The sequence below is a fragment of the Vombatus ursinus genome, unplaced genomic scaffold (assembly GCF_900497805.2).
Source record: "Vombatus ursinus unplaced genomic scaffold, bare-nosed wombat genome assembly UNPS02014789.1, whole genome shotgun sequence".
Classification (NCBI taxonomy): domain Eukaryota; kingdom Metazoa; phylum Chordata; class Mammalia; order Diprotodontia; family Vombatidae; genus Vombatus; species Vombatus ursinus.
Window position 1 is genome coordinate 11020857 of NW_020954567.1, and position 24554 is coordinate 11045410.

Here is a 24554-nt window from a genome sequence, read left to right on the forward strand (position 1 = left end):
CATAATAATGTAATGGTTTCTCTGAAAAACATCTGAATAGTTTAGTGAACTGCAAGCTCAATATGAATAAGCAGTATAATGTAACATCTAACAAAGCTAATATGATTGGGACTTAATAAGAGAGACATAGCTTACAGGAATAGGGATGTTATATTTTGAAAATACTGTGCCCTTTCCACCTCATCTAGAATGTTGTATTTTGGCATACCACCATTAAAAAGTTCACTTATAAGCTGGAAATTGTCCAGAGTGCAAACAGCATCGTGAAGGGATTTGAATCCATTGGAAGATTGGTTGATGGAACTGTATGTTTGTCCTAGAGAAGAAAAGACTCAAGAGAAACATGATTGTTCTGTTCAAATATTTAAAAGATTGTCTTGTCTAAGAAGGGTTAGCCTTGTTCTTTTTGGCCAGAAGACAGAAACAGGAGCAATGTGTAGAAATTGCAAAGAGATAAATTTAGACTTGATGCCAATAAAAATTTCCCTAACAATTAAAGCTTTGCAAAAACTGGAATGAACTGCCCAAGTCGGTGTTGAGTACTCCCGTGGAGGTCTTCAGAGGCTGGGTGACTACTTGTCAGATATGTTAAAAAGGAGATTTATTAATGTATAGGATACACTAAGTGATTACTAAAAGCCTTGCCCACACCAACATTGTATGATTCTGTAATCCTCTGAAACTGAAGGAAAATCTACTGCTTTCCTACCTAGGAAAAGGTACCTAGATCCATGAAATTTGAACCCTGTGTTTCTTAGAAATCTTGGTCTAAATGTTCACTCTTAGCCTAATGAAGAAACAAGAGTGTTTTTGTTTTTTTTGTTTGTTTTGATCAAATGCCCCCATAGTGAATTGTTGCATCTCTTTGCAGAGATCTACTTAGAGTCTGGTGTAAAAATAGTAGTGATTCCCACAAAATGTGGGTGGCATGGAAATTTTAGAAATTTTTTTTTCAGACTATTCTTTTCTAAAACGAGGGTTATCTTGACTGACAAAAGTCAGCTGGCCATGCTGAATTCAACTTTTTTGTTGTTTGACTTAAGAGAAAAAGCAAAAAAATCATGAAAATGACAAGGCTGTGTTATTTTTAACATTCTGAAGTGTTCTCATACACATTATTTTATTTAAAGCTCTGAATAATTTTTTGAGTTAGATAGGATAGGATCTACCATCATGAAAGAATTCCAAATTTAGCTTTAAAAATTTACTTATTTTCTCATTTGAATTGTTTAAAATTTTGCTTCTTGAAAGAAATTAGATATTTTGGGGAGTAGTTCCTAAAGAATTTTGCAAAAATAAGATGTGTTGGAAGAATTGCAAGTTGCTTGATTGTCTGCTAAAGGAAATAGCTATTCTTTTTAAATTGAAATGTCTAAAAGTTCACCCAGTAGCTAAGAAGCTGAGCTGTAATGCTTTTCTTTTTCTTTTAAGAAACTAGGTAGTTTCTTACTTCTGATGATTAAAAAAGAGACCATCATTGGCTTTCATTCTATTGGCATGGGCACAGGTGACTTACTAGCTTGTTCTCTATTTGTGTCATATGAACTGAAAGGCCAGAAAGGTAGGAGAAGTTGCTGTTTGCAGCTAGGAAGTGACTCAGAGGCCATCTAGAGATATAGGATCACAAGATCACAGAGAGTAAAACTGGGATGTACTTTACAGGATGCCTACTCCATTTTACAGATGAGAAAACTGAGGTCCATTTGGTTTAATGTTTTACCTAAGGATACAGTATCAGTGGCAGGTCTAGGACTTTGGGACAGATCCTCTGGGTTCAAACCCAACCTCTTTTCAATTTTACCATATTGCCTCTCTTTTTCCTCCCCAGTAATTTCTTTGTTGTGAGAAAGATGGGAGAAAGTCAATCAATAAACATTTATGAAGCACCTATTATGTGCCAGGCACTGTGCTGAGTGTTTCGAGACTTAGAAGACAGTAAAAAATCTAAGAACTGCAGCCTGATCAAGAAAGCCCTTGTCAGTCAGAATCTTAACATTCATTCTGAACTCCTTTGGGGTCTCCACAGTGTGCCTCCACACTGATTGACTCTTCCCTCCCCCACCCCACCTGATTTTCAGTTTCCTTTTGTGTGTTGTTTCCCCCTAAGCTCTTAGAGCCCAAGCACTGTCTGTCTTTTTTGTATTTGTATCCTCAGTGTTTATCACAGCTCCTGGCATATACTAGGTGCTTAATAAAATGTTGATTGACTTTTTATTGACTGTTAACACCAAGTTTCCTAATCGAAATGTGTGAAGAGATAGTAAACATTTACATTAACTTTACAAATGAATCAGGAAGGTTAGCTGACTTGCTTTATGTCATATAAATGATTCAATGATTATCACACATAAAATACAGTTTATATTTCATTGACAGAATCATAAAAATCTAACTATGATTTGGATATTTTTACAGTTATGATGATTACACCTTTTGAGGGGTATACTGTCATTGTATCATAAAACAAACCATGTGAATATAAAATAGTACATATATGTATAATAGTATAGCTAGTAGCAAATCTTTTGTTCTATGACCATATAAGCTAAGTTACTGAGTAGTGAGAGCAACATTAGGCAAAGGACAAAGTACTACTGCTCAGGTGTAAAAAAACAAAACAAAACTAGTTTTGGAATGTATGAACAGGATTTGGATGGGTCAGATGAAAAAAGTTCTCATTCTGAATACTGTAGATTTGTTAGATAATATCCAAGGGTAAAATAAAATTGAAAGTGATATAGAAATGATGCATATATATATATATATATTAGGGAAGGGAAGTAGGGTAAATAAGGAATTAGAAATAAAGGAAGGAAAATAAATGAATTAAGGGAGAGAGCTGAGTAGGCAAAGTAGATTGTTCTTTAAGCAAAGGGAAATGAAAACAGATCGAGGACTCCTGGTACAGCTTATTTTTGTATGAGCTATTTCCCTAATGAGGTGAGTGGCGGAAGGCCTGATCAGCAATAACTTTGAATGTCTGTGTTTTGTTTCTCTTCCTGTGTGAATCATAACGGCAAGAATTGGGACTTGTGCCCTAAATTGAGAGCAGGCCTCCCTATATTTATACTCAGTGTCATATTACATGCTCTTTTACTGCCTAGGAGCATTTTAAACTACCATTTTAATTTTCATGCTCCTGCAACGTTTCCAGTAACACTGACAAACTGACAGTATGGATTCACACAAATTGCTTTGTCGTTCAGTGGCTGCTAAATTCTGAACTTATTAGTCCTCCTCCAATATTTTTATTTTTCTGTTCTCCATAAAGAGACTTTTTCCAGTGTATGCTACTCCTTCTCTGGTCTACTGAGAACTTAAACATGGCTACCTTTTCATTTCTTTCCAGTCTACTGTATTATTTTGTAGGACAAATTATATTACTATAGCTTCTCACTTCTGGATAAACTGTTCCAACATGTAGTCAGCCTGGACAACTTAAAAACTTTTGTCTTTTGGTGTTTATAAACCCTCAATCTCTAGGGAAGTAGCTTGGAGGCAGGGCTTATGTATCTATACTTTCTAAGATTTTGTAATTAGTTCTAGCCGTTTTTGACTCAATAAAGACCCAAAGTCTTAGTTTATGAATAAATATTTATTATCATTACTATTTTGTATTTCAAAAATATTTTTCTGCTACAATATATTTCCTATATATTGTTAATGAAATTCCTGATACTTCCCTGTAGTCTACTATTGCTGTTATTTCTTTTTGGTTTGGTTATTTCTTTTCATTGTATGATTTGTATTTGCATGGATTTCCAAAAGAAGATGTTTCCCAACAACTTAGTATATTGTGTGGAATACAATTAAGAAGACAATTATTTTCGCTGGATATATTAAGTTGGTCCTGAAATCTTAAGACCAACTGGGCTGGCTAAAGCTCTGCATGTATGTTTTATACAAATGAAGAGAAGAAGGTTCATGTCTAGGAACTATCCCCTCAGTAGTCTTAGACATGGGGCAGCTAGGTGGCACAGTGGATAGAGCACCGGCCCTGAAGTCAGGAGGACCTGAGTTCAAATCTGACCTCAGACCAAACACTTGACACTTACTAGCTGTGTGACCCTGGGCAAGTCACTTAACCCCAATTGCCTAAAAATAAAAAAATAGTCTCGGACAATAAGTACTTACTGTATACGAGGCACTGTGCTAAGCTGGTGATACAAAGAAAAAACAAAAGACAGTGCCTGATCTCAAGAGGCTCACAGCCTAGTGGGGGAAACAGAGAAAACAGATAGAGACAGAGATATATAGAGAGAGACATATCAATCGAAGATAATTAATAGAGGGGGGACATTGAATTTGTACTTAGAAGCATTTGGTCAGTGTTAAGCTTATCAATGACAAAATGAGGGCAGTGAGGAGTAGGCCTGGAGAAAGATGCAACGATGTCACCAGAAGACATCAGCAGCCCTGCAGTGCCCTCCCTACACGTGTTCTCTATGTGTGCCCCTCCTTGAATGGACCCTGGTCATATGTTTCTCACATTTGTACAACTCCACATATCTCCTGGTAACATGTTGCCTACATTTATATCCCTTTGTCCATGTTCCTTACGTGTATTCATTCTTTCATCTGAAAGTATGTGTATTTGTGGAAGAGTGTGTCTCAGGTTTACAAAAGAGACATTTTATTGAAATGTCTCTTACTGTACTCTTTCATTAAATGCCCTTAATTTGAAATAATTTTGTTTTTAGGCAGACTAGAAAAAGTGAGGCTTATGGTCATAAGCAGAGGTGAACCTCCAGAGTACCTTGAATCCATAGAAACCTTGAATCAAATTAAAAAGCATCTTTAAATGCTCATCAAGTGCCAAGCACTGGGGATACAAATGGAAAGTTCCTCCTCTCAGAAAGCTCAAATATTTACTGGGGGAGACAACCCACAGAAGGAAATTCAGCTAATCTTTGGACTGCTGCTGTGGAGAGGATAGCAAGGGACCAGCGTTGCCTAGGTTACATGTGCAGGGCAGTTGCTGATGCCTGAAGGTATAAAGCCAAGGTAGAAAGTAATACCTAGAAGACCATGGCGACCCTATGCAGATTTGGAGTTGCCTCCAGGTGCTATAACCCTAATTCTATTGTAAGAGTAAAATTATCCTTTTCCTATCATAACAAAGTAATGTGTGCTAGCTGAATCCTCTTTCTTCTGCCCCTCCTCCTCCTCATCACTCCCATCAATTAGCTTCTTTTCCAAACTTTCCTTTTTCTAATATCATTCTATTGACCCAATTTTATAACCTTGGAATCAGCTTCATTTTCTCATACTCCCTCACTTCACACATCCTGTCAGTAGGGAATCAGGAAAGGCCCCATGTAGGAGGCATCATTTAAATTGAGTTTTGAAGGAAATCAGGGATTCTACAAAGGGAAATGAAGCATTTTAGATATGTAGACACCCTGTACAAATGCACAGATTGAAGATGGAATGATGCATATAAAGAGAAGTAATACAGACAGCTTGGAAGGACCAATCAATTGCAAGTCATAAACATTCTGCTTTAACATCATCTCCTACATTTATCTTCTCTCCCCTTACACGACCATGGAGTCATCACCTTGGATTATTGAAATAGTCTCTTAGTTTGTCTTTTTTGCCTAAAGTCTCTCCTCTCTCCAAAACATCCTCCAAACCACAGATGTCAAACTCACTACCCATGTCCGTCTGCAAGATTCCCAAGTGAGTCCTGAACCAGAATAAAATGGAATTGGGAAATTTTTAACAAAATAAATGAAAATACAATACAATATAGATAATGTTGACTTGTGAGCTTCTGGGTAAATATGTAGCCACCGGGGATCCAAGTGGCTCCACGTGGCTGCCACCATGATTGTTTTTAAAGCACAGGTGGGACCATATCACTCCTTTGCTCAGTAAACTACTTGTGATTCTCTATTACCTCTAGGATCAAATGCATACTCCTCTGTTTGTCATTTAAAACCCTTTACCACCTGCCTACAAACTATATTTCCAACCTTATTATTTTGGGGGATTGTGAAATTCACCTTTCTGCTGCTCCTCACATAGGACATTCCATCTAATGTTCCTAGAATGTACTTATTCTGCCTTAGGTCCCCTCTGAGACTCCCTAAAGCTCAGTTAAGTGCTGCTCCCAGAGGAGGCCTCTTTTGATCCTCTAGCTACTAGAGCTTCTGCCAGCCCTTGCCTTTTCTTTATATTGGATATATTTATCTGCGTATATATTATTTTCCCCCATAGACTTTAAGTTCCTTAAGGACAGTATTGTTTCATTTGTTTTAGTATTTCTAGCACCTCCATGGCACCTGAAACCACAGTAGGCACTTAATGAAAGCTTGTTGGTTGATTAATTGATCATCTTAGAGTACATATGGACAGAAGGTGCATACAGGCATTATATTTCCTGGTTTTGTGCTGATTTCCACTAAAAAGAGAAACAAAGAATTCTTAAAGGTATTAAAATCATTCAAGGCTCCTTGACCCATCTTCAGATGAATATGTGGTTGGTTTGAAGTATCTGGAAAATTGTAGAAACCTTTCTATTTGCTTTGCTAGAGAAGAAATCTTTTCATGCTTTCTAATGAAAAAGAAAGTCTTTTAGCAATTTTTATGACAGTAAACATTTTCATCAATACCAAATATTCAATTGGCAGTCTTTCTAATGATTTTCTTTGCTATTTGAAGTTGATTTTACTCCTCCACATAGCTGTCATTCGTATTTTATTTGCTGTTTTTTTTAAATCATTCTGCAGTTTCAGTAATAATGAGCTCTGTAGATTTCCTTGATTGTTTATTACTTCACCCCTTTAATGATGTAATTTTCAATTTAAAAATTATTATTTTTCTTGATGCCTTTTGTTTTTGTATCATATTCATTTCCAATTATATCCTTCCTCTTCCAGCAAATCATTTGCAGTAACAAAGATTTTAAAAGAAAGAGAAAAAATGAGCAGGTTAGCCACACAATCTGGCACATCAATTGTGCCTCCCAGTCTATGAAACATTCCATATCCATAATCCTCTACCTTTGCATTAAATGGAGAAAGTGGTGCAATGAATGTTTTGGTGCATATTGGGCCTTTCTTTGTGTCTTTGATTCCCTTGGGGGTATGTGTTTTAGCAGTGGGATTTCTGGGTCAAAGGTATGGGCATTCAATGCTCTATTTAAAAAAAAAAGAAGATTCCAAAACCACAATAAGGAAGCAAATACCTCCATGTTCCTTTTTGTAGCATGCTTTAAAATAATTTGTATTTTTATTTATTTTTTTCTTATAGCTTGCAAACTTCCCAAGACTTTGTGAAGAAACAGAACGGATTGTTGCTAACCACATTCGTGAGAGAGAAGGAAAGACTAAAGACCAGGTAAGAAATAAATTTTAAGTTGTTGGAGAAAAAATACATGGAGCAGATAAGTTTTTTAGGAGAGATTCTAGGGAATAATTCCCATATTTTCTCCTTTAAAATGTTTTAGACATTTTAGGGAGTCATTATGAGATGGTACATCAAATAACTAGAATTAGGAGATATTTGATAATCCTGTAATTGCTAATATTCACTGAGGAGACTCCTTTTTTGACAGGCCACTGACATGAGGGAAAATAATTAATCAGAGGCCACATAAAAAATTTAAAAACAACCTAATATTTACTCTATCTTTTTAGGGATAACTATTAAATATACAGTTAGGTAATGCAGTGTATAGAGAGATGGACCTAGAATCAGGAAGACTCATCTTCTTGAATTCAAATCTGGTCTCAGACACCAGCTGTGTGAATCAGGGCATGTCACTTAACCCTGTTTGACTCAGTTTCCTCATGTGTAAAATGAGGGAATTGTGGTAAAATATCTCCAAGGTATCTTCTAGTTCTAAATGTCTATAGTATCTTCTTGTGTCTAATTGTTAAGATTTTAAGATGTGGACAGAAAGAAAGAAGGGAAAAGAGTCTGAGAGGGAAAGAAGGATAAAGAAATCAAGAGGAAAAGAGAAAGACAGAAATGTCCATCAAAGTAGAGAAATGGTGGGGAAGGAAAGGGAATAATAAACCATAGATCTGTCTATCTAATCTATCGATGTCTATACTCCAGATTAAAAAGTGTTTTGGTTTCCATACAACAACTTTGTGAGGCTGGTAATAATGATTATTATCACCATTTTATAGCTAAGGGAACTGAGGCTATGAAAGACTATAACATGATAGCTAATAAGGAAATATCAGAGAATATAGTTGGTAAGTATGGAAGCTAGAACTCAAATCAGAACCTTTGACTTCCAGTCCATTGCTATTTCCACTCTGCTGTTCTGCCTTTTTATAGAACATAGTTAACTTAGGGTTTGAGACTTTCCAGTATCAATATCATTTATCATTGTCCATTGAAACGGAAATTGTCATGATTTTATTTTCTCTCTTAATAGTTCTTCCTTTTTTTAAAGCCCTGTGCAGCAGTTCACAAGAAGGGGAATTATTTTCTGAGATGTGGTTGACAGTAATTGGGACAATGTTAACTCTCTTGGCTTGATGAACTTCATTCAAATATATGTATGTAGGGAATCCTATGATTTCTCAGGCCTTTGCCCGAGCATTGGCTTCCTATGAACTGAAGGATTTGGAGGATGTAAGATGACCTTAAGAGTTTTTTTCTTTAAAGAATAAATTTTAATAGTTAAAATATGGACACATTTTGTTTACTATGTTAGTTTGAATACTTCAAGTACTGAAGATCAGTCCGGAGCCTGGTAATTATTTCTGTTTCAAGAGATTAACTGTATTCTGTGTCATCTACTTTTTCAAAACAGAGGAAGTTTTGCATAATAGTGAGAGGGATGGATTTAGAGTCAGGAAGGCCTGAGTTCAAATTCTACTTCTGATACTGTGACCATGGACAAATTACTTAACATCTCTGAACTTCAGACAACTTCATAAATTATATATGATTCTTTAAGATGAGAAAAGACAATGCATAACTCATAGAAAATGTCAAAATTGGGGAAAGTGTTCTATCTCCCTTCTTCCCTACACAAATATCTTCTCATTGAGATGAACCCAGATGTGAAATTTCCTGGAACGTAAACATGAAACATCTATAATTTTTCTGCTTGTCTTTTTCTACCCTTTGGTTCATGTTAACGTCTGTGAATACCTCAAACATTCATGACACGAGCATAGGAAACGGGGGAACAGTTCAAATGTTAACATTTCTTATGGTAGTGCCACTTCAGTACATGAATACAAAAATTACAGATAGCCACCCATGTAAGAGGCATAAGATACTTTTCCCTTTTGAAAATGCTCGTTCTTGCCTTTTCTCTAGTTTATGTCTTCCCATTTCTTAGGATTCTCTGCATGAGAAGAGCACTGACTTTTTTGATTTTTGGGGAGTAAGTCCTCCCCCTCCTTAAAATTAGCTGATAACCTGACTTCCCTCTCATTTCCTCTTGAACATGTTATTTCCCCATGGTTGAATATTTGCTGCTTAGGAACATTCTGGATCTCTGTGAACCACAGTTTGGATTTGAAATTACAGTCTGAAGTTTGAAGCTTTAGGTTGATATATGTATGTATATGTGAACATACATTTATGTATGAACATACATTATGTATGTATGTGTACATGCATATACATCAAGTATATACATGATCACAAGGGCATAACTCCTTAAAGGTAACTCCCAAACAGATCACTTCTTAATGTAACAAATATCTGTTGATTGATGTATAACTGAATGAGAGCACAGTTGAAATTCGTGTACCAATAAGTGTGTGTGTGTGTTTATGTACAAATTGGTAAATTACATATGTGTGTACTCACAGATGTGCTGTATATACAGATACGTGATACTTATATCTGTGTGCATGCCTATGTGTATATACATATATGCATGTGTGTTTACATATACATACACACACAACACATACATATACACTTATTGTTTCATGAATTTCAGTTGTGCTGTCACTCAGTTATAAATCGATCAACAGATACTCGTTACACTAAGTAATGACCTGCTTGGGAGTTATTAAGCAGCTATGCCCTTATGACTTGTGGTAAGATTAATGAATAAACTGCTTTATACTTGGAGACACAGAGAAAAGGTTCATGATGCTGAGGGCCCTTAATGATCCAAGATAGGCCCTTTAGTTACTTCTCCTATCCATTTATGTTTGTTTAGTGACTGGCTTAAGGAGAAGTAGCTAAACAGTTGTTAATGAGAGAGCTTTGAAGTAACTGATAGTAGAGATCGTTTTGTGACTATCTTTAGGAGATAAAGCTCCAGGAAATTGGATCATAGGTCTTCTTACTGTTAGATTTTTTTTTTCTCCTGGAAGAGTTTTTCAGCATATAAGCCTCTGCAGTGAGTTACCACCTTCTTGTTCTTCTCATTACAGTAGCTTGATTTCAGATTGTACATAAGAAAACACTCATAGTACTTTATTCTGCAAATTGTAATAGTATTACCTTTTTTCAAACTCCTTTTGTGCTAATATGACAGTACTTCTATGATTTGTTTCATGTGAGTATTTCTGCCAGAGATCCTGATTGCAACCTAAAAATACCAGACCTTCTTGGCCAGTTCTTATTCATGTCTTCCCCAGACAAGCCACAGGTGGGACACTATACTATGTTGACACCAGTGGAGTACACAAGCTCCCTATTGACTGTCTCTCAAGAGAGGCATATATTGGTTCTGAGTTGGCTTAAGGAAATGAAATAAAAGAAAGTGAGTTTCATGGAAAAAAATAAAATTGGTATAGTGTTTTCTCTATTGGTTAGGCATTTGTACCAAGGGGTTTTAAAGTCCAGTATTGATTTTTTAGGTTCTGGAGCATTTTAAATGTTGCCTTTTATGAAGTACTGTGTTCAAAAATTGTTCTGTTTTTCTTTGACTTTTAGGTGTTATTGCTGATTGACATCCAGTTATCCTATATTAACACCAATCATGAAGACTTCATTGGCTTTGCAAAGTATGTGAAATGAAGTGTTTTTGTTTGTTTATTGTGTGTGTGTGTGTGTGTGTGTGTGTGTGTGTATTTCTGTTTAGGAAACAAAGCATTTTTTATATATTTACAATGACCTCGTCAAACTTCCTTGAAATATTCAATCATGCATTCTCTTATGTGAAAAATGCAACTGGTCAAAACAGATTTTCATCCTGGCTTATCTCTTTAAAAATTATTTATATCTTTTGTTTTTAAATCACTGGCATTTCCCAATATATCTCCTTCCCAAAGAGCAGATTTTATAACAAAGAATAGAACAAAAAAGCAGTTCAAGAGAATTAATGGATACATCAACTAATTGTGCCATTAAATGCAGTGTTCTATACCCATGAACTCTCCCACTACTTTGAAAAAGAGTTCATCATTAGACTTGACCGTATTCGATTTTGATTTTCATTACTGTTGTTCTTTTCATTTATATCATTTTACTCACGTATATTGTTCTCTTGTTTATGCCTAATTCACTCCACATCAGTTAATGTCTTCCCATGCTTCTCTGAATTAATCATATTCATTTTTTACAGGGCAATAATATTGATGCATTGCAATTTGTTTAGCTGTTCCCCTGTGCATTTGCTTTGTTTGCAGTTCTTTGCTCTGGCACCATGTTCTGCTGTGAATATTTTGGTGCATACAGGGCTTTACTTTTCATCATAAAGTTCTTTGATTCAGTATTTTTGGGTCAAAGGTTAGAGATATTTTAGTCATTTTCTTAGCATGATTCTAAATTGCTTTCCAGAATGGTGGACCAATTTACTGCTCCACCAACATATTAGTGTACCTTTCTTACCACAAACTTTCCAATGATGATTTTTTCATCTTTGCCAATTTCCTGGGAGTTGAAAACTCAGAGTTGTTTCAATGTATACTTCTCTTTTTATTAGTGATTTGGAAAAGTCTTTGATATGGTGATTAATAGTTTGTAGCTCTTTTTGAGAACTGTTTGTTTATCTCTTTTGATGTCTTGGCCATTGGAAAATGGCTTTTGTTTCTATATATTTGTGTTACGTATATATCTTGGATACCTAACCTTTAACAGAAATATTTGATGCAAGAATTTTTCCCCCAGTTGAACATTTCCCATCTTCTCCTAATTATGCTGATTTTTCAAATGCAAAAGCTTTCAATATCATGTATGTGAGATGATCTATTTTATGTTTGTGATTGCCTTTATCTCTAGTTGATTACATATTCTCCCTGTGAAAGATTTTAGATCTGGTTCTCTTCCAATTATAAAAAATCGTGCGTCTTTTAATGTCAGGTCCCCTATCTGTTTGAGCTCATTGTGGTAGTATTAAACTTTAATATAAATTTAATTTCTGCCAGATTCTTTTCTAATTTTTCTCAATAATTCTGGTCAAAATGGGAATTCTTCCCCAATTAATATATGTTCTCAGGTTTATTGAACACTGTTAATGAAGTAAATAGTTTTTGCTTCTTCCCTATGCAAATTATTCTGCTCAACTAATCTTGTTTTTAAATTTTAAACTAGTTTTAAATCATTTTGATGATTACTATTTTAATTACGATGCTAAGTCTGGAACTTCTATTTCCCCATCAATCTTCCTTTATTCCTTTTTCTTGTGATTACAGAGCCTTAGCTTTTTTGAGTACATTTGTTGTTGTCTAGTTCTTTAAAATATCCCCATGACAATGATTAGGATAACACTGAATTTTTAAATTAATGTAGGTAGTATCATTTTAATAATATTAGTTTGGCTCAGCCATGAGCACTGACCAGCCCTCAAACTACTTGAGTAATTTTTTTAATTTAAGGAGTATTTTGTAATTTCATTGATACAGGTGCTGAGTGTATCTTTGTTGATTGACTCCCGGATATTTTATGCACTGTGAAGCTATTTTGAAAAGACTTTTGCCTTCTATTGTTCCTTCCTGGATTTTGCTGTTGCTAAATAGAAATAGTTTTGGTTTGTGGGTTTATTTTATATCCTGTTACTTTAGTGAAGCCTGATTGTTGATGAAGTTATTATGAAGCATGTTATCTACCTCCTGATAGAGAGATGTCAAAATCAAGGTACAGAAAGGGACATATATTTTGGGGCCATGGTTATTGTGTGGATTTATTTTGTTTGACTATTCTTATTTGTTAAAAGTTTTTTTTCCCTCCTGTTTTTAATTGGGGAGGAAACTTATGGGGATTGTGATTGCAAGAGACACATCATAAAGAGGGTCATTTAAAAAATGCACAGAGAAGAAAGGGAAGTTCAGAAGAAAACACAGAGAAGCAGAAGAAAATATAGAAATAAAGAAAGACTTGTTAGGTTTGTTTTTCTCCATTTATTTCTTTGGTATTACTTTTCTTGGTAGCTCAAGCTTTGAGGCTATTTTTCTAACTTCAACTAGCACTGACAAGTTGGGTCTCCAGAGCTCAAATGCTATATTTTCTTTCATAGTTTTAGGGGTAGCTCTGAGGGGTTGAGGTATTTTTTTAGTATTTTAATCTCATGAGCCCCCACTGGTAGGTTTCCCCCAATGATTATCAGCTAATACCTACCAATGACTAATTAAGTCCATGAAACTTAGCTCTTAGAAGTAGATATTTACTAATGTGACATAAGAGGAACGTGGTATATTCCATTCCTCCAGAGGTCTATGACATGCTCCCCTACCTACTGCGAAAACCAGGAATAAAATGGGTTCAAATTTAGGTAGTGTATATGGCAGTAGGACAATTCACAACTTCTGGAAGTCTTTTTGCTGCCATAGGCATGTTGTAGCTTTTCTGTTGATTTCCTAGTAGATTAATAAAGCTTCCTTTCCTCAGCATTTCTACTTTATCCTCAACTCCTGATGAAAAGCACTTGATAAGCAACCTAAATATGAGTTAGTAATAGAGGACTTGGTTTTCCTGGATGAATTCAGGGGCCTAGCCAGATAACTGAGTTCTCAGACAATGAGAAAACTGTCAGGTATGATTGCTGTGCCAATGTCAGTGATATTTCAAAGACAGTGAAGAAAAAGAGAGGTGCTGCAAAACTGGAGAAAGACAAACGTCCCAATGTTGAATAAAAAGGGAGAAGTCTTCAAGCTTCAGGCCAGTGTACTTGACTTCAGTACCTGGGAAGTTCTAGACTAGATCAACAAGGGCGTGGTTGGAAAATAACTAAAAAGTGATTACAAAAAGTCAGCATAGATTCATCAGAAGGAAGCCATGGGTCTGACTCAAGGGGAGAGAGGTTGATCCTGTTCTATAGGGTGGCAGGTCCCTTTGAACGCTGGTGTGGGACTTAGTGGTGCCAGGCCTAGAGTTGCCCTTGTTGGATGAGAAATGGTTCTTCCCTTGCCAGAATTTCCTTAGGGACAAACTGTTAGGCAGCGACTCACATCCAGGGTTGGGCTCGGCCACAAAATTCTCGTGCCTCTGTTACGTTGGTATTATGGGAATCCTTGTGCGGGAAAGAAAATATCTTCAAAATTATCAGCAAAGATGAATTAAAAGATATTACCATTTTAAACTCACTATTTACTACAGAAATCAATGATTACCTTTCCCATAATTATAGGAACAAGTTCTAGCCTCAATCAAGTGAGCATGTTGCAAAAAAGTTCAAAGCAAAAGGAACAGTTGAACTGTGACCTCCTGGCTGTATAAGAAAATATCACTGCCATTTAAAATAATGTGCTAAAGCAGGACACCCAAATGGTAGCTGGCATATGTTTTGTACCTTGCTCTTTAAAAATAAAAACAAAACAAAAAAGAAAAAACAAATGAACAAATAAACCTGCCAGGTCAGTGAGTAGAACCTTTTCAGCTCATTTCACCAGTTCAATTGTTAATTATTCTTTTTCCTCATGTTGTTTGAAATGATGTGTGTGGTCTGCTGCTTTGGTTAGAAGGATTATTTTCTGCAAAAGGCATTGAGAACTAGTGAGTTTGTTCTGTCACTTCAAGGCTGCCTTCCTCCACCACACTCCACCCCAGTAGCAATCTCAACAGATGGAAACTACAAAATAACTGGTTTCTATTTTGCAAATTAATGGTTATATTACCACTATTAGGTCTGTTTCCCAAGGTAGTCAGGGAAAAAGGAAGAGAATGTATGTGTTCTAAAATACTTATAGCAGCTCTCTTTGTAGTGGCAAGGAACTGGAAATTGAGGGAATGCCCATCAATTGGGAAATGGCTGAACAAGTTGTGGTATATGACTGTGATGGAGTACTGCTGTGCTGTTAAGAAATGATTTTAGAAAACCATAGAAAGACTCGCGTGAAATAATAAAGAGTGAAATGAGCAGAACCAAGAGATTGCTGTGTGCAGTAACAAGTAATATTGTTCAAAAATAACTGTGAACGACTAAGCTATTCAGAGTGCTATAACTACTCAAATCAACTACAGGGGATGTATGAAGGAAGATGCTATCCACCTCCAGAGAAAGAACTGATAAACAGAATTATGCATAGAATGGTTTTACATACATACATGCATACATGCATACACACACACACATATCTCAAATAGTGACCTCCTTTAGTGTGGGATGGGGAGGGAGAGAGGGAGACAGTTTGGAAAGTAAAATGTAACAAAAATAAATTAAAATTTAAAAATACATTGGATCAAGTATTTAGGATCAGTATTAACACTATCATCTATTTAATCTTTATACTTCAATGGAAGACTATAAAGAGGAAAATATAGAATGTAACTTTGCTATGCCAAATCTTTATAGTCTGATCCAGAGAAAGGTAAAGGCCCAAGGAAGAATAGAGAATATAATGGGGATCTCTCCTGCATCTTTTCTCCTCCTAATCTTAAACAAAGTTAGTAACATTTACAGTACACATCCACTGTTGCTTCACTTCTAGAAACTTCACTATAACTGTCATTTGAGGGTATCTGTATGTTTCAGAAAACTATATCTGTAATATTCTTCTGTACAATGCGAGTAAAGAAATAATAATAGCTAACACTTATATAGTACTTTAATTTTTTCAAAGCACTTTACAAATACTTAATTTTATCCACACGATATTCCTGGGATGGAGGTGTTGTTATTATTCCCATTTTATATGAGAGGAAACTGAGGCAGACAGTGGTGTCTAAGGCTGAATTTGAATTCAAGTCTTTTGACTCCAGGTCCAATGTTCTATCCACTGCCCCTCTAGGTGAAGTGAACTTGTATTATTTATGTAATATGTGCTTTTCATAAAAATCAACTCAGTTGTACCTTGATGCTGAAACACTGATATATCTTTTCAATGACTGTAGTAACAATATAGTGTTCTATATAATGTATGTAGTGATTCTAGGCCAATGCCATCTTAGAGCAAGTGCAGGAATCCTCAAAGACTAATTCACTGTCTATGGTGTTGGGGGATGAGAATTGGAAGAGTGATGAGAGGCTACATTCTGAAACCTTTTCAGTCGTTTTGATATCAGTGCTCCTAAGGGCCTTTCCTTTGACAATCAAATGGATGAAATGTGTGTGTGTGTTGAGTATGGTCCATGCTGCAGAAAATTCCCTATAGAAAACTATCTTTATTGCCCCTTTTACTTGTAGTCACTCATATGAACTGCACATTAGTGTTAAGAGAAAATGGCAAATAATAGAAGTGTAGATATTGATACACAGTATGTAATGCATATCTATGACCTGAGAACTGGAATGCCATGACAATGGCATATCAGATCTACTTTAAATTGCATATTCATTTCAATTCCATGTCCTCATTCAGATCAATATCAAATCCTTCTTACTTCAATATTTCTAATAGTGTTTGGATGTTTTTATTTTGCATGTAAGCTACTTGCTTTCTTGTTGGGAAAATATATTTCTTAGTTAATTAAAAGAAGTCATGGCAGTCTAACCTTATTTCCTTTTTTGATTATGGTATTAAACTAGTAGATATGAGGAATAATATTGTTTCCTTAGATTTTAAAAATGCAAAGCATTTGCTAAAGCTAGTTCATACCATTCTTGTGGAAAAGATGGATACATTTGGTCAAGGTGATAATATAAATAGATGGATTCAGTACTGGTTCAATGGCTAAACTCAAAGAGTAGTCATTAATAATTCCACATCAGTTTTGCAGGTTGTCTTCAGTGGAGTTCCTCAGGAATCTGTGCTTGACTCTGAACTATTTAACATTTTTATCAATGATTTACATCAGAGGTATCAAACTCACAGATTGAAAAATTTCCCAGTGTTTCTCATATCAGATTAAAATGTAATTGGGAAATTTTTAACAAAGTAAATAAAAAACATGGTAGAACATAGATAATGCTAATTTGTGATTTTCTAAGTCAACATGCTCCCTCAGGGAATTCATTTCCATTTGAGTTTGATACAAAGGCATAGATGGCTTCCTTATCAAATGACAGATGACACAAAGCTGTGATGAATAGATAATACACTGGGTGATGGACTCAGAATCCAAAAAAGATCCTGACTAGCTGTAGCATTAGAAGGAACCTATTAAATGAAATTCAGTAGGGGTTAATATAAAGTCTTCCACTTGTGTAAAAAAATCAATTTTACTAGTGCAAGATGGGGTAGACATGATTAAAAATAATTTGAAAAAAATCCATATATATTAGTGGACTGCAAGTGTGATATGAGTCACCAGCATGATGTGGTAGCCACAAAAACTAAGGAATATTTGATTGCATTGAGAGGCATAATTACAATCCTTTTTTGTTCATTTATGTCTCGAATATTGTGATAAGTTCTGGGAGTCACAATTTAGAAATGACATGGAGAAGGTGGAAAGCTTAGAGAAGATGACAGCTAGGATGCCGAAGTGTCGTGAGTCCATATCATAGGAAGGTGTTGAAAGGACTAGGAAAGGTTGTTATAAAGAAGAGCATACTTTGGGAGAGGGTATGTGATAGCTGTGTTTGAGTACCTTATAGATTTCCACATGTAAGAGGTGTTAGACCTTCTCTTGGTCCCAGAAGGCAGAGCCAGGAACAGTGTATGAAAGTTACAAAGAGGCAAATTTAGGCTCAATATGAAGAAAAATTTCCTGACAGAGCTATCTAAAAATTGACTGAGTTGCTTTGATGGGAGATGGTTTCCCCTTCCTCAGAGTTCTGAAAGCAGAAGCTGGATGAACACTTGTGAAGCATGCTAGAGTGGTGATGCCTTTCTTGTAGGGGTTGAACTAGTTGGTCACTGAGGATGCTTCCAGCTTTAAGATTCTGTGATGGTCATGTACGGAAAAAGTTCCTAACAATTAGAACTACTTTAAAGAGGAATTTTGAAAAACCCTTCATTGGAGATTTTCAGGCAAAATCTGGACAACCACTTGTTGATTGTATTGTAGAGATTCCTGTTCATGTCCAAATTTGGGTTAATGTTTTCTGAGGTCCCTGATGAATCTGAGATTCTTTGATTTTGTGACTCATATGGAAAGTTTTGCAAAGTAAGTAATGTGTAAAATATGCTATTCTTTTTATTATCATATGCATTAAATTCATAGGTCTATCATGAGGAAACCACTTTATAAATTCCAAAGCAATAGATACATAAATTCCTGTTGTCAAAGAAGAAATTACTTGATGAGGATATAAAATGTATATATTAAAAATCTTTCCATTGTCCCCTAAAATTGAAATTTCAAGGATAATTCATATTATAATGGACATTTTAAAATCTCCAAATCAGAATATGTAGACAATTATGGGCTTAATTTTTTGTCTCCAGTGGATGTATCTGCCCTTTACTAATTTAGCTTTTATTAATATTATAAAAACATTTATTTTTTTTTCTTTTTCTTTTGAAGTAGATACTTGGATATTTCAATGTGGTTCTCATGTGCAGACAACTTTCAATTATTCTGTCCCTCCATTTGGACCCCCAAAATTGAACAAAAACATCCTTCAAATAAAACCCTCACCAAAAATGCATAATCTGGGAAAATAAATTCCCACATTGGCTCTGCCCAAAAACATTTTTCTCTCTGAATTTTAAGTTCTTTACCTCTGTTAGCAGAATGTGAATGTTATGTTTCTTTTTCAGTCTTTTGGACTCATGGTTTGTCATTGCATGAACCAGAAGTCTGTCTTTCAAAACTGTTTTTCTTCATAAGGCTGTCATATTAATTGTTCTCTGAGTTCTACTTGCTTTGATCTGCATCAGTTCGTAAAGGTCTTTCCAGTTTACTCCGAAAGTGCTCATTTTGAAATTTCTTATGGCACAATAACATTCTTTCCATTCGCTTACTATTGTGTAGCCATTCTTGAGTAGAACAACTCCCTTAGTTTTTAGTTTGGGGCTGCCATGAAAAGAGCTGGTATAAAACACACACACACACATACACACACACATACACACATGTCCTTTTCCTTTTCCTTTGATATCTTTGAGCACATATTAGTATATATATTAGTATAGCTGGGCCAATGGCTATGTACATTTTAGTAACTTGTAGGGCATAGTTTTAAATTGCTTTGCAGAATAGCTGAACCAATTCACAGCACCTGCTTTCCCATAGCCCTAACAACTTTTGTCATTTTTGTCTTTTGTCATTTTTGCCATCTGATGAGTATGAGGCAGAATCTCAAAAAGTTTCTTTCATTTGAGTTTTTTAATTATTATTTAATAGATTTTTTATTCAGCTGTTGGTAGTTTAGATTTTTTTCCTTTGAAAATTGCCTGTTCATTTCCTTCCATCATTTCATTATTGGTAAATGACTTTTGTTCTGAGTTTGAATCAGTTCCTTATTTATCATATATATAAGACCTTTATAAGGTAAACTTGCTGCAGATTTTGTTCTTGAAGTAGAATTTCATCATCTTCACAATGCACATTTTCCCCTTCCATCTTTCTGTTACCACATATAGGTCATAAAATGTGTTATTTGTAATGTGGCCAAGTTTATGCTGCTGTAGGATGATTGTACTCTGGATTTTCCTGATATCTACATGTGTGATTTTCCAATTATAATAAAATTTCTATGTTTAACAATCAAATATTTCAGAAGAAAAACATTCATGGAGTTTATTTGTTATTCTCTTTGTCTAAAAAAGCACCAAATCCTTTTTTTCCCCATACACTAAATTTGATTTAGCAATTTACATAAATAATAGCTGATCAAATTGTTCTTTTGCTCCCATTCTTTCTCCATAATCCTACTGTTTAAATAGAAAGACAAGCTTGTTAGCAGAGCCCTCTTGTGGAGTGAGCTTTCAGGTTCTCATGGTCACCTCCATTTGTACCATGCAGATGATCTGGCTTCTGAGTTACTGAAATTTATGTTCTCTAGTGGTTTAAAGGAAACACAGGCTCCAGACCCAGCCTGTTAAAGTGATAGCTCAATGCCATCTCACAGACCAAAGTCTGTTTGTTTTCTAGTGTGGTGAGTATGTTCTGACACCTGTTTTCTCACAGTTGAACTAATACAGTATATATACTTCAGTCCTTGTTACATGAGCCCCATGAAAATCCTGTGAGTTGTAGCCTTCATTATATCTCTCTCTCTCCCACGGAATGTCTGTGTTGCCACTGTTAAATGCAGTATATTAGAACCTTGGCAAAAGACTACAGCGCTACTTTGATTTTTCTTCTCACATTATTTTTCTCTCCCTCCCATGGTACTGAACTCTGGTTTATTACAAGGACGTCTTCTGCTCTCATATGAATGCAATCTATTGTTTACAATTCACTTATGTGTCATCTTCTCCATCAGTTTCCAATCAATGTGAGAATTTCCCCTTCCTCCAATATAACCCACAGGTTGCAAGTTCCCCTTTTGTGTCTTGCTTATTGCCCCCCAACTACCACCAAGGCCTTCCTTTTAAGTTAGTTTGGCTTTATTTACAAAAATAAATATTAAATGATATGTTTCTCACTATAACTCTCAAACATTACTGGCTGAGATCAATAAAGAATGTGCCAGCTAGAATGACCATATGTCATTAAAAGTGCAACAAAAAGAAAAGACAAGAAATATCTCCCCATAGTGTGGAGCTTGAAATAAGTGTGTCTGGTTGAATGAACCCCACCCTTGTCCCAGTTTTCCTAGGTTTCTCTGAATCCCTCTCTCTTATAATTTCTTGCTGTATGATAATATTCCATTACATTCATCTACCAAAATTGGTTCAGTCATTCCCAGTTGACAGATATTGCCTCAAAGGTAACTGGATGGTACAGTGGATAGAGTTCTGCATCTGGAATCAGGAAAACCTGAGTTCAAATCCAGCTTCTGACACTCTGACACTGGGTAACCCTGGGCAAAACACTTAACTTCTATTTACCTCAGTTCCCTCATCTATAAAATGGAGATAATAAGAGCACCTACCACTCAGGGCTTTTGTGAGAATCAAATGAGATATGATCTATAAAGCATTTTACAAACCTTAAATTAGTCTTTGAATGCTATCTACTATTATTAGTTTACAGTTTGTTTTCACTACAAACAGTGATGATACACATATATGTATGTATATATACACATATATATGTATATATACATACATGCTTGCATATATATTTTGTATATATGTTTCCTTTCCCTCTTTCTTTGACTTCTTTGGGGGCAGACCTAGTATTGGTATGACTGGATCAAAAAGAATGCACAGTTTAGTGACTTGGTGGTTAGTTACCAGTCGCTTTGAAGAACGGCTGGATCAATTCATAGCTCCACCAGTGTTATATCAATATGCCTGTTTTCCTGAATCCCCTCCAACAATTGTCATTTGTAGGCTTCCATTTTTAGAATTATGGCTATGGAAGGGAAGAGAAATATAAGATGCTAGACATTCAGACATTCAGGGTCAAGTGAAGTTTTAAGTGCCAGGGGTGTCCTGGGAGTGTTGGTAGACAGCAGGGAAAAAGCCACTAGATGAAGATATTGAAGAAGAAAAGGAGAAAGGATGTTTATAATTTAGCTTATTTCCTTCATAGGATTAGTTCCATCAAATTCCAATTCCACCCCACCTTACTGCCACCCCTACAACCCTGGCTTCTCAGGCCTTTCCTGATGGGCTGGCTGCAACATCTGGCCTGAAGTCCTCTACTTAAAGACCCCATGGCCTGAGTTCCTCAGACAGAGGCTCCACTCCCTGCACCTACAACTGAGGAGGATAAACAAAACAAGACCAACACCCCAAGACCATTTCTGAGAGCAACATGACCTGAGGGGAAGGAAAAGTAGCTCTCAGGACCTTCCTTCCCCAACTTATTATGTGGTGCCCCAGCTGTTCACCCCTAGTTGTTGTTGCTGATCATTTGTTTCAGTCATGTCTGACTGATTATAACCTTATTTGGGGTTTCCTTGGCAAATATACTGGAGTGGTTTGCCATTTCTTCTCCTGCTCATTTTACAGATGAGGAAGCTGAGGCAAACAGGGTTAAGTGACTTGCCCAGAGTCACACAACTTGTAAGTACCTGAGGCCAGATTTGAACTCAGGAAGATAAATCTTCATGACTCTAAGCCAGATATTTTATCCACTGAACCACTTGGATGCCCCTAGACATCACAAAAAAATCTCACACGTGGTAGGTCAACATGGAATGTTCATGCCTGTGACTGTATCCTAGAAGCAAGTTGTTGACATCACCCATAGGGGTGCCTCCATTTTAGGTGATCTGGGATCACTAAATACCTATTGGAACATCAAGATCATATATGACTGGAAAAGACAGTGGACCAGTCCTTTTTCCTGGTGAAGGGACAAAGGAGAGATAGCTCAAGGGCAGTCCTACAAAATATGAAAATGATCTAGAAGATGCCTCCCATACATTGAGAGGAGAAAGCCCTAAGAACTAGAGGGGAAGGGAAAGACTCATGGCAGAGGGAGTTCCTGAGTTGAGAATTAAAAAATGAGGTAATATAATTAGTGCCAATGTCCATCAGCAGAATATGAAATATGGAGTGTAGGCAGCAGCAGACAGTCTGGTTTGGCTGGAAAACCATTTGTGAAATGGAATAGTAGGAATATCATGATGCCCTCACTAGAAATAGGGAAGTTTGGCAGGGGGACGTATTTATGACAGAATAGATCAAATTCCATGTTGGGCATTCTGAGTTCGAAAGGCCTACAAACATTCAGTATGTATCCATCAGAAAGTGGATGACAGATAATTTGAGTTCAGCAGGGAAATTAGAGCTAGATATAGTGATTTGGGAATAATGCTTAAGGAGATAAGCTATTTGAACTTACTAGTGCTGATGAGATGTCCAAAGAAGTTCACTTAGATCAAAGGTTCTTCGGGTTCTACGGATAGATTTCAGGGACCCCATGAACTTGGATGAGAAAAAAAAGATATTGTTATTTACACTAACCTGCAACTGAAAGGCAATATTTCCTTCAATTATTTAAAAATGTGATTTTGAGGAGTCCATAGGGTCCACTAGATTACTGATTGGGTTCATGACACACAAACCAGGATAGAAATCCTTGATTAAGATTGAGAATAAAAGAGGCCTCAGGACAGATAGCATTTAAGAGATGATTTATCATGACAGAGTGATTTTAGTAGAGTGATGAGATGTGAAATCAGATGGATAAATGAGTAGGTAGTCACATGTTGGAAGCTGTAGATGCTGGTGGTTTTTTGCATGTGTTTGTTAGTGAAAGAGTGAAGAAATATTGGATGACAGCTTGAGGGACTTGCAAGGTATACAGGTTTTTGTTTTGTTTTTTTTTTAAAGAAGGGATGAGACCTGATTGTTTGCCTTCTGTGAAGAAAGAGACAATAGATAGGTAATGGTGCTTATGTGGTATAGGAATTTTATATTTCTTTCTTACAATACTTTTTTCCTGTGGATGGAGGGAGGTGGGAAGAATATAATGAATGCTTGATAATGATTGGTTGATTTTGTTGCATGCTTTTTTCTCTTTTTACATATTTGTCATAAAGGATGATTTACTGGGGAAGGGGTGGGGAGAAAAATATTAAAAATGAATATGGTGCAAAAAAACATAAAAATAAGATAAAATGGGGAGAATTTGAAAGTGAGAGAGAAAGAATGATGGATAAGTCAAGTTCTTGGAAGACATGCAAAGACACAGAATTCAGGATTCATGTACGGGGATTGACCCTATTAAGGAGAAGGCCACTACTTCCTCGCAGGCAGGAATAAAGGAAGAAAGGATAGATGTATGAATGGGTGGGGGCTCAGAACTAATACTCTTTCTTAATAAAGTGAGACATGAGGACATCTGTTGCAAGAGGGGTAGAGGAGGCACTGAAGGCTTTAAAAAAGAAAGAAGAGAATCGTGGCAGCTAGGTGGCGCAATGGATAGAGCACCGACCTGGAGTCAGGAGGACCTGAGTTCAGATCTGGTCTCAGACCACACACTTGACACTAGCCGTGTGACCCTGGGCAAGTCACTTAACCCCAATTGCCAAAAAAAAAAAAGAAAAGAAAAGAGAAGAAAGAAGAGAAGCTTTGGAACACCTTCTGGGGGGAAAGAGAGCAAATGAAAAAAAGTACAAGAATTGAGAGCTCATTTGAGAAAAGATAACATCAATTTGTAGTGGACCTGGTCAGTATGATGATGTGCCTTTCTCTAGCAGTGTTCAGTAGTAGCTCAGGAGTATGATGGATCTAGTCTGCCTAGGTTGCAGAAGGAGGGCGAATCTCGAAAAAAGGGTTGTCAGGTCA

General features: G+C 36.1%; 1 protein-coding gene across 8 annotated transcripts in view; it reads left to right on the forward strand.

Moving 5' to 3' along the window:
* Positions 1 to 24554, forward strand: part of DNM3 (dynamin 3) — a 689813-nt gene that overhangs the window by 225118 nt on the left and 440141 nt on the right. For all 8 annotated transcript variants that reach the window (XM_027868462.1, XM_027868461.1, XM_027868465.1 and 5 more), the window contains exons 11-12: positions 7258 to 7344; positions 10873 to 10943. In XM_027868462.1, the coding sequence (XP_027724263.1) occupies positions 7258 to 7344; positions 10873 to 10943 (158 nt within the window). The remainder of the gene's footprint in view (positions 1 to 7257; positions 7345 to 10872; positions 10944 to 24554) is intronic.